This window comes from Neovison vison, chromosome 11 (assembly GCF_020171115.1).
Source record: "Neovison vison isolate M4711 chromosome 11, ASM_NN_V1, whole genome shotgun sequence".
Classification (NCBI taxonomy): Eukaryota; Metazoa; Chordata; class Mammalia; order Carnivora; family Mustelidae; genus Neogale; species Neogale vison.
In genome coordinates this window covers 189,083,734-189,096,810 of record NC_058101.1, presented here as the reverse complement: position 1 = coordinate 189,096,810, position 13,077 = coordinate 189,083,734, and the positions used below count along the sequence as shown (strand labels likewise).

Below are 13,077 nucleotides of genomic sequence, written 5' to 3'. Positions count from 1 at the left end.
GTTATATCAGGGCATGATCCCAGGGTCCCAGGATCGAGTCCCACATTTGGGCTCCCCACTCAGCACGGAGTATGCTTCTCCCTCTCCCCCTGCCCCTTCCCCGCTCATACTCTCTCTTTGTCTCTAATAAATAAATAAAATTAAAAAAAAGAAAGAAAGTAGTCTGTTTGTAAACCACAGAGGATGTGGACAATTGGAAGGTTTGAGAGTGACTGGGCATATATATAGATAGAATATGATTAAACCAAGCTTACTCATATTTGTTTCTAACAACAGTTTTAAATAAAGTAATAATCTTCCAATCGATTATTTTATAATTAATTCATTTGTATATAGTAGGCACACACCAAGTGTCTGTTTGGTGAAAGAATGAATTTACGTTAGCTCATTAGTTGATTTTAAATATTCATCTCAGAAACCAAAAATTGTTAAAAGATAATATAAATAATGAGTTTTTTCCAGTACCTTTTGAGTTTTTGTTCGAGGATTTCTGCTTGTGTTGTACTGCCGAACACATTTTAAATTTTTGTTTGGGGACTCATATTGATGCTTCTAATTTGATGAAAAAGGTAAGGAAACAATAGGACCAGATGATCTCTAAGGTCTCTGAAGACCATTCTAACTCTAAACCCACTTATTTCCAGTGAACAAAGGAAGACAGTATATCCATCCCTAATTTAAGGTACAAGATAATGATCAAAATCAATAGCAGACACTGCATTTAATGGCAATTCATTAGAACCATTCTCTTCAAAACATGGAACAAGATAATTATGCTTACTATTACTGATAACTATTCAACATCCTATTTAGAGACATGGAACTCTTATTATTAAGGCAATGAACATGAAGTATAAATATTAAAAAGGAAAGGCTTTAACTGTTATTGATTATGAAAGAATTTACGATTACTTACTTAGAAAATAGAAGAAAAAAATATTAAAAGGAATGAAGGAATTTAAAAAGGTAATTGGATACAAAGCAAATATGCCAAAATCATTAGCTTTCCCATTCATCAGAAATAACCAGTTGAGGGGCGCCTGGGTGGCCCAGTGGGTTAAGCCGCTGCCTTCGGCTCAGGTCATGATCTCAGGGTCCTGGGATCGAGTCCCGCATTGGGCTCTCTGCTCAGCAGGGAGCCTGCTTCTCTGCCTGCCTCTCTGCCTACTTGTGATCTCTCTCTGTCAAATAAATAAATAAAATCTTAAAAAAAAAAAAAAAGAAATAACCAGTTGAAAATATAACAGGAATAATAGGTTCCATTCACAATTCACAATTACACAGAAACTATAAAATGTACCAAAAATCTACCAAAAATACTTAAAACTTATATAAAGCAAACTTTAAAACTTTACTGAAAGTCCTAGTTGAAGACCTGAATAAACAGATATCCATGTTTCCAGATGGGAAAAATCAAGTGTCCTAAATTACACGAAAGTTGAATGTCATCCCCAACAAAATATTAGTAGGATTATTTAAATAGAATTTGACACAGTGATTTTAAAGTTCACTTAGGAGAAACTTGAATATCAATCACTATGAATATTTTTAAAGGATTAATTAATAAGATGAAATCTTGCTTACTGATATCAAAATATCACCATAGCTATAGTAATTAAAACAGTATGGCATCTGAGTAGGAAGAGACAAGTCAGTGGAGAAGAATAGAAAATATAGAGCCAACCAAAGTATTGATTTCCTTTTTTGCTCTCCGTCTCATCCCATTGTCCAGCCAGATGAACCCATTCCTTCCAGTTGATGATAACTAGATTGTTTTAGGGTCAGACCAGCATACTGGATCAACCAGTTTATGTTGCATTTGAGAAGTGCCAATGTATATTATTGCTCTGTATGATTTATCTCACTTAATTGAGAAGAGGCAGTGACGGAAGCAACAAGTTTGCAGTAGCAGGAAGTCCTTTTAAGCATCCAGACTCAGGTTATCTCTTTTATACATAAAACATATTCTTCCCTTTTACAATAAACTTTTTTTTGTCTGGAGCACAAACCATTCTCAAACTCCTTCCCAGTCCTTTTAAGGTGTTGCTAAATAGACCCGTAGGAACCACTTAATGCCATTATAAAAAATGATGGGCACTATTGCTAAAGCAACAAGGGGTAGAATTCATTAAGTGGAGTTTTGTAGTTGTTTCAAGTTTTTATTTAAATTTCAGTTAACATATAATGCAATATTATTTTCAGGATTCGTATTTAGTGATTCATCACTTACATATAATACCCAGTGCTCATTCCAAGTGCCCTCCTCAATCCCTATCACCCATTTAACCTATCCCCCCCACCTTTTCTCTAGCTTGTTCTCTATAGATAAGAATCTATTTTATGCTTTCTCTCTCTTTTTTCCCCCATGTTCATCTGTTTTGTTTCTTAAGTTCCACATATGAGTGAAATCATGTGGTATTTTTTTTTGACTGATTTTTTTTTTTTAAGATTTTATTTATTTATTTGACAGAGAGAGAGGTCACAAGTAGGCAGGTAGGCAGGCAGAGAGAGAGGAGGAAGCAGGCCCTCTGCAGAGCAGAAAGCCCAATGTGGGGCTCGATCCCAGGACCCTGGGATCATGACCTGAGCCGAAGGCAGAGGCTTTAACCCACTGAGCCACCCAGGCGCCCCTTGACTGATTTTTTTTTTAAAGATTTTATTTATTTATTTATTTGGGGCACCTGGGTGGCTCAGTGGGTTAAGCCACTGCCTTCATCTCAGGTCATGACCTCAGGGATGGAGCCCCACATCAGGCTTTTTGCTCGGTGGGGAGCCTGCTTCTCTCTCTCTCCGCCTGCCTCTCTGCCTACTTGTGATCTCTCTTTTTTTTTTTTTTAAGTTTTTATTTATTTATTTGACAGAGAGAGACACAGTGAGAGAGGGAACACAAGCAAGGGATTGGGAGAGGGAGAAGCAGAAGCAGGCTCCCTCCTGAGCAGGGACCTCCCCCCACCCTGACCCCATACCTGGGAATCCATCCTAGGACCCTGGGATCATGGCCTGAGCTGAAGGCAGTCACTTAACCAACTGAGCCACCCAGACACCGCTCTCTGACTTCTTTCACTTGGCATAATACACTCTAGTTCCATCTGTGTTGTTGCAAACAGCAAGGTTGCATTTCTTTTTGATGGCTGATTAATATTCCACCACACACACACACACACACACACACACACACACACACATTACACATATGCACACACATCACTCCTTTACCCATTCATCAATCAATACATTTGGGCTCTTCCCATAATTTGGCTATTGTTGATAATGCTGCTATTAAGTATCAGGGTGCATGTATCCCTTTGAATCAGCATTTTTATGTCCTTTAGGTAAATACCTAGGAGTGCAATTTCTGCAACATAGCTAACTTTTGGGGGACCTTATATTTTCTAGAGTGTCTACACCAGTTTGCATTCCCACCAACAGTGTAAATGGGTTCCCCTTTCTCTGCATCCTTGCCAAAATTTTTTGTTTCCCATGTTGTTAATTTTAGCCATCTGGACAGATGTGAGGTGATATCTCATTGTAGTTTTGATTTGCATTTCCCTGATGATGAGTGATGCTGAGCATCTTTTCGTGTGTCTGTCGGCCATCTGCATGTGTTCTTTGGAAAGAGGTGTATTCATGTCTTCTCCCCATTTCTTCATTGGATTATTGGATTTTGTGTATTGAGTTTGTTAAGTTCTTTATAGATTTTGGGTACTAAACCTTTATCAGATATGTCATTTGCAGATCTCTTCTTTCATTCTGAAGATTACCTTTTAGTTCTGTTGACTGTTTCCTTCACTGTGCCTAAGGTTTATTATTTTGATGAAGTCCCAGTAGTTCATTTTTGCTTTTGTTTCTATTACTTACTAGATTGCCTCCCAATCTAGTAGGAAGTTGCTCCAACTGATGTCAGAGAAGTTACTACCTATGTTCCCTTCTAGTATTTTGATGTTTTCCTGTCCCACACTTAAGTCATTCATCCATTTTGAAATAATTTTTTTTCATTTTGAAATAATTTTTTTTTCATTTTGAAATAATTTTTGTATATGGTATAAGAAAGTGGTCCAGTTTCATTCTTTTTTATGTTGTTTTCTCAACACCATTTGTTGAAGAGATTGTCCTTTTCCCATTGGATGTTTTTTCCTGGTTTGTCCAAGATTAGTTGATCATACAGTTGTTTCTGAATTTTCTATTCTGTTCCTTTGATCAATGTATCTGTTTTTGTGCCAGTACCATACTGTCTTGATCACTATAGCTTTGTAATATTACTTGAAATCCTGAATTGTGAAGCTTCTACCTTTACTTTTCTTTTTCAAGATTGCTTTGGCTATTCAGGGTCTTTTTTGGTTCCCTACAAATTTTAGGATTGTTTGCTCTAGCTCATGCTAGAAACATGCTGGGTGTTTGGGATTGCATTAAATATGTAGATTACTTTAGGTAATGTAGACATTTTAACAGCATTTGTTCTTCCAATTCATGAGCTTGGAGTATTTTTACATTTCTTTGTCTTCTTCAATTTCTTTCCTACAGTGGAGTTTTAATGAAAACTTAACTCTGGTCAGATTTTTTTTCTCTGAAACTGTTACTCAGGTGGTTAAAGGATTCAAAGTGTTCTATAGCTCTGCCTGTTTTCTGTCAGTAGACAATGGATTAGAAGCAAAAATCATAGGCCATTCCTGTAAAATTTTAGGGAAGTAGTGTGGGCTTACACAAAATGGTGGCTGTGGCGGATGTGAGAAATTAGAGGGAAAACAACAGGTTTTGTTGATTGATTGTTAGTCGAAGTTAAGGAGAGGAAGAGTTGTCAGCATTAGCTCATGGAAGGTGGATCAAATTCCCAGCTGCAGTGGTCAAGCAGGTTTGGCTGGGACCAATGACGGACACTTAGGAAGGAAAGTTTCATGAGAAAATACAGGGGCATCATGAGCAGTAATAGCAGCAGCTGGTAGGGGCAGAATTCACAGACCAAGTCCGTATTAGATCATAACAAATGAAGATGTTATAGGCAAAAAGTGTGGTTCAGGATGTCAGACTAAGTCATGGCTTCAGATAATGGTTCAGAAACAATGAGAGCTCCACACAAAGTGGTCCTTCAGGGAATTCATTGGAAATGAGTCTTGGTTGATTGTGACCAGTTAGGTCCAAGGAAATGCACAGCAAGAACAAAGCAGGAGAGTAAACCGTGGTCACAGACAAGATTGATTTCCCTATCCTGGGAGGAAGAACCACCCCGCTGGCATGTGCGGAAAGGGGCCTAAGATGTTAGACTGATCCCTAAGGACTATTCAGGGAGCTTATTCCTCAATATTGACATAAGTCGCTCAGTGTCTCACTTCTTACCCATGACAGTTAGGATTACCTGAGTAATTGTTACTAACGTACTGCTGAACTGGCTTGTCTCTGGTATGGAGCTGCATTATCTTTCTAAAGCATCATTTTCAGTTATGTCATTGCTCTACGTAAGAATCTCCTAAAGCCATGTTTTCTATCAGATTAAATTCCAGTGCTTTAGTCTGGCCTTCAGAAATCTTATCAGTTTATTTACCCTTTTCCATGAATGCAATTCCTCTGCTCTGGGAAGGTTATTACCATCTTTTCAAGTATGCTGTATAAACCTAGATTGCTCATGTCTTTCCCTGACATTAAAATTCATATTTTTTTCTTCCTGAAATCTTATTTTTTTAAAAACATTATCTTTATTTATTTGAAAGAGAGAGAGAGAGTGAGAGCACAAGCAGGAGAAGCAGCAAAGGAGAAGGTGAAGCAGACTCTTACCTTATCAGGGAGCCCAGTGCGGAGTCCCAAATCCCAGGATCCTGGGATCATGACCCAAGCTGAAGGCAGAAACTTAACCAACGAACCACCCAGGAGTCCCATGAAACCATCTTATTAACCTCAACCTTTATAGTGCTTTTTATTTTAATTTACTCTAAGTTGACTAATTCCTTTCTTCCATGTTTTTACCTTTTGTCTCTCCAACTACTATTTTGTCCCTCTATATAGAGTATATATTTCTTAAAGGCAGAGACTATATATTCTATCTCTTATACATGCCATTAAAAAGTAGGGAGTGAACCTTTCTTTTAGTTTTTATTTGACTACTTGTGTAATGTTTTTGAAAGCCTTCAGAATAGTGGGAAAAGATGAGTCTTTTGCCTAGCTTTTCATTTAATAAAGTGTAACTTAGGAATACAAAATGTAGTCTTCTTGTTGGAAATTCTTGTAGATTGTTTTGATATAACTTCTCAAGATATTAGGTATTAAATTATTTTATTATTTTTTTAAAGATTTTATTTATTTATTTGACAGACAGAGATCATAGGTAGGCAGAGAGGCAGGCAGAGAGAGAGAGAGAGGAGGAAGCAGGCTCCCTGCTGAGCTGAGAGTCCGATGTGGGACTCGATCCCAGGACCCTGAGATCATGACCTGAGCTGAAGGCAGAGGCTTTAACCCACTGAGCCACCCAGGCGCCCCAGTATTTAAATAATTTTAATAGTTTATACATAATCTACATTATGACTTCACAGACATGGAAGAGACAATAAAGAGAATAAGCTTGCCATCCTAAATAATTTTTTCTAATATAAAATAATCTTTATGAAATGTACAACATACAATTACTGTATTATTGATAATCCTATAAATTCCTATTAACTCCCTAGAGGCAGAGTGAAATATATATGAAAAGATTTTGTTTGACCATTCAAATCCGCTCTTGGGAATTTATCTCAAGGTACTATTTATGCATATATATAAATATATTATATACTGGTCATTTTAACTTTGTTTTGTAATAGTAAAATACTGTGACTCACCTAATTAAATATTCAACCATGTGTAATTCATAAATTGTGCTGTGGCACAACTGTTTTCTATGAAATATTTTACGGTTACTAAAAAATGGTCTACTAGAGTATTTAGAGCATTTAGTGACATAGGAAAATAGCCCTGATATATTAATAATTGGGTAGTATACTCCTCAGTGTGGTGTAATCCCATTTTTGCTGAAAAAGAAAAAAATTATATCTATAAATTTTAAAAATTCTGTTTACTGAATTATACACAATTACTATGCATCACTTTTGTAATAAAAAAATCCTTCGATTAAAAAATAAATTTCCTGCAATTCAGAGAGAAAATAAGTAACAGTGAAAAATTATTTATCCACAAAGAAAGGTCTTGAAATTAAGGGAAACCAAAAAGACTTCCTTTCCCCTCCCCATTTATACACACTCTTCTGTTAATCTTAACCTTATATAGAATTCAGAACAACCATTGGTAGTAACTGTACTCTAGTGATCTAAAGTTAGCAACTTCAGTTCTAATCTAAGTGCTGCCACTGAGTGGTTTCCTTAGTGGCAGCCCTGAATAATGTATGAGGGTTTCACTTTCTTCTTTTAGAAAATCAATAGAGTAGGGGTGCCTGGGTGGCTCATTCAGTTAAGCATCTGTCTTCAACTCAGGGCATGATCCCAGGGTCCTAGGGTTGAATCCTGAGTCTGGCTCCCTGCATAGCGGAGAGCCTGCTTCCCCCCTGTCCAAATGTCTGCTGCTCCCTCTGCTTGTTCTCTTTCTCTCTCTCTCAGTCAAACAAACAAACAAACAAACAAATGAATAAAATCTTTTAAAAAAAATCAATGGACTATACTGATCAGACTTCTAATTAGATCAATAAGGCTATATAGAGAGCACATAGTAGGCATTCAGCAAGATTTAGTGTTCCTTCTGAAGAAACTATTAACTCAGAAATTTCATGTTTTCTGAAACTGAAACTTCAGAAATAAATCACAGGTCCTTTAAAGTGCCAGTTTAAAATTTTAGAATTTAAAATTTAAATTTAATTTAAAAAATAAATTTCCTGCAATTCAGAGAGAAAATAAGTAACAGTGAAAAATTATTTATCCACAAAGAAAGGTCTTGAAATTAAGGGAAACCAAAAAGACTTCCTTTCCCCTCCCCATTTATACACACTCTTCTGTTAATCTTAACCTTATATAGAATTCAGAACAACCATGATAGTAACTGTACTCTAGTGATCTAAAGTTAGTTGGAGAGGGAGGAAGCAGGCTCTCCGCTGAGCAGGGAGCCAGACTCAGGATTCAACACTAGGACCCTGGGATCATGACCTGAGCTGAAGTCAGAGGCTTAACTGAATGAGCCACCCAGGCACCCCACTCTATTGATTTTCTTAAAGAAGAAAGTGAAACCCTGATACACTATTATTAATTAATAATAATATTAATTATTTTTAAATAAAAAGTAGTATTAATTAAACTTAATTTAAAATTTAGAATTTTCAGGCCCTTAGTGATATTTATTGTAGGCTCTTTAAAACATTAATTCATTTTATTCATATGGGTAATTTATAAAGCGATTAAGTTCTGCAGAAAATATTTTCACAATTGGTTATTTACTCTGTTAATTCACTTTCAGCATAATTAACAGCATTTAGCTTCTAAAAGGAGATGTTATTTCACACAGTCCAAATTTATTTGCTTTCTTAACTTTAGGTTGCTATCAACCGAACAGACATTGAAGACTTAGACCTCTATGCTACATCTCGGGAAAGAAGATTTCGTTTGTTTGCTTCTATAGAATGTGAAGGACAGTTATTCATGACTCCATATGATTTTATTTTGGCTGTTACAACAGATGAGCCCAAATGTAAGTATATTTTTCAATTTTCTTAATAATTTTATGAGATCTTTTTTTCTTATCTTTAATTTATAAAAGTTTGGAACAGGATAAGTTTTCAGAACAACTAACCAAATAATGTGGTATTTCAAAAGACATTATGCTATATAATCCTACTAGACTAGTATTTCTTTTTTTTTTTTTTTTTTTAAAGATTTTACTTATTTGTCAGAGACAGAGGGAGAGAGAGCAAGCAAGCACAGGATGGCAGGCAGAGGCAGAGGGAGAAGCAGGCTCCCTGCCAAGCAAGGAGCCCGATGTGGGACTCAATCCCAGGACCCTGGGATCATGACCCGAGCCGAAGGCAGCTGCTTAACCAACTGAGCCACCCAGGCGTCCCTAGACTAGTATTTCTTATAAACTCTTACCAATATCTCTTTTCACAAACTTTCATTTATTTCTTCTTTTTCAGCTTATCAAACCTAGAAACCACCTTACTCTTGATACTCTTTGTAATAGGTTCATATTTTGCCCATTTGGTTCTTGAATCTACCATGAACAGAATAATTCAGAGGATTGGCTTTGAACTAGACCTGGGCCAAGAATTCTACCTATACCTCTACTGTATTTGTCATGGTTCCTACAGGGCAAATATAGACTGCTACTCATCTTTCCATATGTTAGAGCAGTGGGTCTCAAACTCGTTGGCATTATGTACATTCTTGCAAATCTCTTCAGTGTCTGATTAATAGAAGACAGCTCTATTCTAATCTGCTTTTTTTATTCAATAGTTAACAATGTGTTGTTTTTCATGAAGTATATTGAGAAAATTTACCTCACAGATAAAGAAGTAGGAAAAAGGAAAAATATTTTAGTAGTCCTTTCAGATTATTGTAGATATTCTTCTTTGATACTATATCAACACTTGGCTAGTGGTTGTTTCTTAAAGTTTAGTTGGAGTGTGGAATTTGAAACTTGCCATGCGTTACGTTAAAACCCATTGGCTTACACTGCACCTTGAATGGATCTTTTACCCTTATATAATCTTGTAACATCAAATAGAAGATACTGGTTGATTCAGTTATGGAGATCTTCCAAATGTTGACATATTTATTATATAATGTATTTTTAAAATCACATTCTGTGAAACTGTCATAATATTCTCATGAAAGTCTTTACTTATTGGGAAGCTGTCAAACTCATGGTGGTGTATACAAATTTTCCCAAATTCTAATCTTTATTTGAAAGCTCAGATGTTATTGGCAACAAATATTGTCGGTTGTTTTTTTGTTCATTTGTAAGAAAGTGCCTGCCAAATACCTAAGTCTAAATGACCATAATTTGTCTGTCAGTTCTTTCAGGTAAAAATCATGTTCCATGAAAAAAAGTTCAGTTCGCGACTCAAAGAATGACAGTGCTCCCTCTCAAGACAGCCATGGTACTACAGAATGCAACACAGTGCTTTATGCACCCTTTCCATTTCATTTCACGGCATGTTATGACATACTCAAAGACACCTATCCAGTCCCGGGTGTTGCCGGGTATTGCACTAGACACTGGAGATAAAGTGGTGAGGGAAACAAACAAATAAAAATAGATGTCCTCCTCCCTCATGATGCTTACAGTCAGGTGGACAAAACCAGCACTAATCAATGAAATACACAAATAAATAGCAAATTATTTCTGTGATAAGTGCCATGAAAGAAAGATACTTAAGGCTCTGAGAGCTTACTGTGGAGAAGTAACTTAGGTAGCTCAGGGAGATCTTCCCTGGGCAAATATCCACATGAAATGTGAACTGTGACTAAGACTTAACTAGGCTAGTAGGAAGTTGAGCGTAGAGAGTTTCAGCAGAAGAAATAGCAAAGTATCAAGGTGCCATGACAAGAAGGAATGTGATACATGTGAGTAGGGGGAAAAGATCTATGTGGCGATGGCACAACGAGCAAAGAAGAATATGGTAGGAAGTGGGGGTAGGTGTGTGGGGCAGTGCCAAATCATTGAGTCAGTAAGCTTATGTTAAACATTCTTATTTTTATCCTAAAAGTAGTGGAAAATCATGGCAGTAGTTTAAGCTGTAGAATAATTTGGTATGTTAGAAAACAACTCAACTGGGTAACTTTGAAAGATCCTTTTGGCTTTATTCAGTGATTCATGAATCAGGCAGCATCCAATCTAGCAGACAGGGAGGAGCTCCAACGAGCTATACAAAACAAAAGACTTATAGGCAGAAGGGAACAGGTAAAAGGAAGTTTTACTAGGCAAGGAAAATGGGTTAGTTTTTGTGTTTACTTTCCTTTAGACAGGAGGGGTCTCTCAAGGCAGATTACTAACTAGTGCTGATTGACTGATTTAAGATTCCATTTCTGGCAGAACGGAAACTATAATTAAGTCTTGGCTTGGTTATGTGGGTCTTAGCATAAGGAACTCCATATTGAACCTGTTGTTTTGTTTTTAATAGGCGCATACCATTATTAGATTGTGTTTAGAAAAGATCTTTCAGGGTGGACATAGATTGGAGAGGGCCAGAGTGAGCATGAGCAGATCAGGAGGAGACTCTTGTCCAGGCTTGAAAAGCTTCCAATAATGGTGGTGATGGTGATGATGGAGTAATGAACAATAAAAATTTCTGGCTGCTTCACCTGTATGAATGCAGTAGAGACCAGGTTTGAAGTGAAATATTCTAACTTCAACTTTGGACATGATGGATTTAAGATGCCTTAGATATCTAAAAGAGGAGATATGCAAGAGGCAGTTAGACCTGGCTTTAGATCATTCATTTCAATTCATTGAAAATCAGTGTATTAAATCATCAGTCATTTGATAATCTACTTGAAACTGCTAAACAAATGCCTTAAGTTATGTTAGAGCAAATTATAGCCCTTTTTCTTCAGAGCCAGGGATATGGCAAAGCCTTAAATAAATCCTTAAGAGCTAATATATAGCATGGTAACTGTAGTTGGTAATACCATATTGTATGATTGAAATTTGCCAAGAGAGTAGATCTTAAGCATTCCTAACACTAACCAAAAAAGTAACTATATGAGGTAGGAAAAAATGTGTAAAAATTAAAAAAAAAACTAAATCCTAAGTAATTTGGCAAATTGACTACTTTGCAAATTAGCTTTTAATCAATTAATATTTTATATTTTGGATTATTTCCATTGGAGATGAGGGGAGAGGGCTGGGTTGAATATGTATTTAGGGTTTATCTGTATGTGATTGGTAACTAATGCAATAATTGTGGGTGAGATTGCCTAGGATGCAGTACAGTATGAGAACATAGATGACCAGGGACCAATCCTCAAGGAACTCCTAGACTTTAAATGATGAAGGTACAACAACTTGGAAGATGAGCCTCAAAACGAAAAATGGAGTTTCCAGAAATATGGGAGCAAAATCAGGAGTATGGAGTCATAGAAGCCAAGCAAAAAGAACAGAATGGTCAAATGAGATGTCAAGTTAGATGAAGACAGAAAAATGTCTACTGGATTTAGTAATTTGAAGGTTATTGATGATGTTTAAAATAATGTTTCAGTGTAGTGATTAGATCAAAGACCAGATTGCAAGAGCAGATGAAGAAATGAAGACAGTGAGTATAAAGAACTCTATCAAGATGTTTGGCTGTGAAGTAGAAAGGAAATGAAAGATAGTAGTTGATGGAGAGACTTTAAAAATTGTACACTATTTTGTCGGGAGACTCTGAGGTTAGCAACTGAAAGAGAGGTGACTATATGAACAAACACTGGGATCGAGAGTAAATGGTGTATTCAAAGTAGTCCACTTTGGGAAAATGTAAGGAAGTAGTGATAGAAGAGGCTGTAATTTGAGTAGGGCTCATTTTTGAAGGAATTTGGGGCCTATGGTAAGGATTATATGTCTCTGTGCTCCTTTAGCCTCCCTTTCCTCCCTCCCTTCTAGAAATATTTATTGAGCTCTTACCATGTGCCAGATAACCATATTTCACCTTGGAACTTGGACAAAAACAATACTTTTTGTCCACTTAAAATATTTTAAGCTTTGTAAGTGTAGAGACTGTACATAGAAAAGGCCTTTATACAGAAATAGATATAGGGTGCCTGGGTGGCTTAGTGGGTTAAAGCCTCTGCCTTCGGCTCAGGTCATGATCCCAGGGTCCTGGTATCGAGCCCCACATCAGGCTCTCTGCTCGGCAGGGAGTCTGCTTCCTCCTCTCTCTCTGCCTGCCTCTCTGCCTACTTGTGATCTCTGTCTGTCAAATAAATAAATAAAATCTTCAAAAATAGATAAATATGTTTTCCATACGTTTGTATAACTAATGTCATACAATGTGAACTTTTCATATTTATTATGAAGTTAGCGCAGATTTGATAAAACTATTGATGTGTTTTTTAAATATCAAATGGTATTTTTGCATCAAATTCTATAATTTTTGTCAAACTTATATTTGAGAAATCGTTCAATAAGTAATGC

At 36.5% G+C, this 13,077-nt stretch overlaps 1 protein-coding gene across 2 annotated transcripts in view; it reads left to right on the top strand.

Annotated features, from left to right (window-relative positions):
* MICU3 (mitochondrial calcium uptake family member 3) overlaps positions 1–13,077 on the top strand; it is a 103,387-nt gene that overhangs the window by 36,704 nt on the left and 53,606 nt on the right. For both annotated transcript variants that reach the window (XM_044225515.1, XM_044225514.1), the window contains exon 2: positions 8,502–8,655. In XM_044225515.1, coding sequence (XP_044081450.1) covers positions 8,502–8,655 — 154 coding nt within the window. The remainder of the gene's footprint in view (positions 1–8,501; positions 8,656–13,077) is intronic.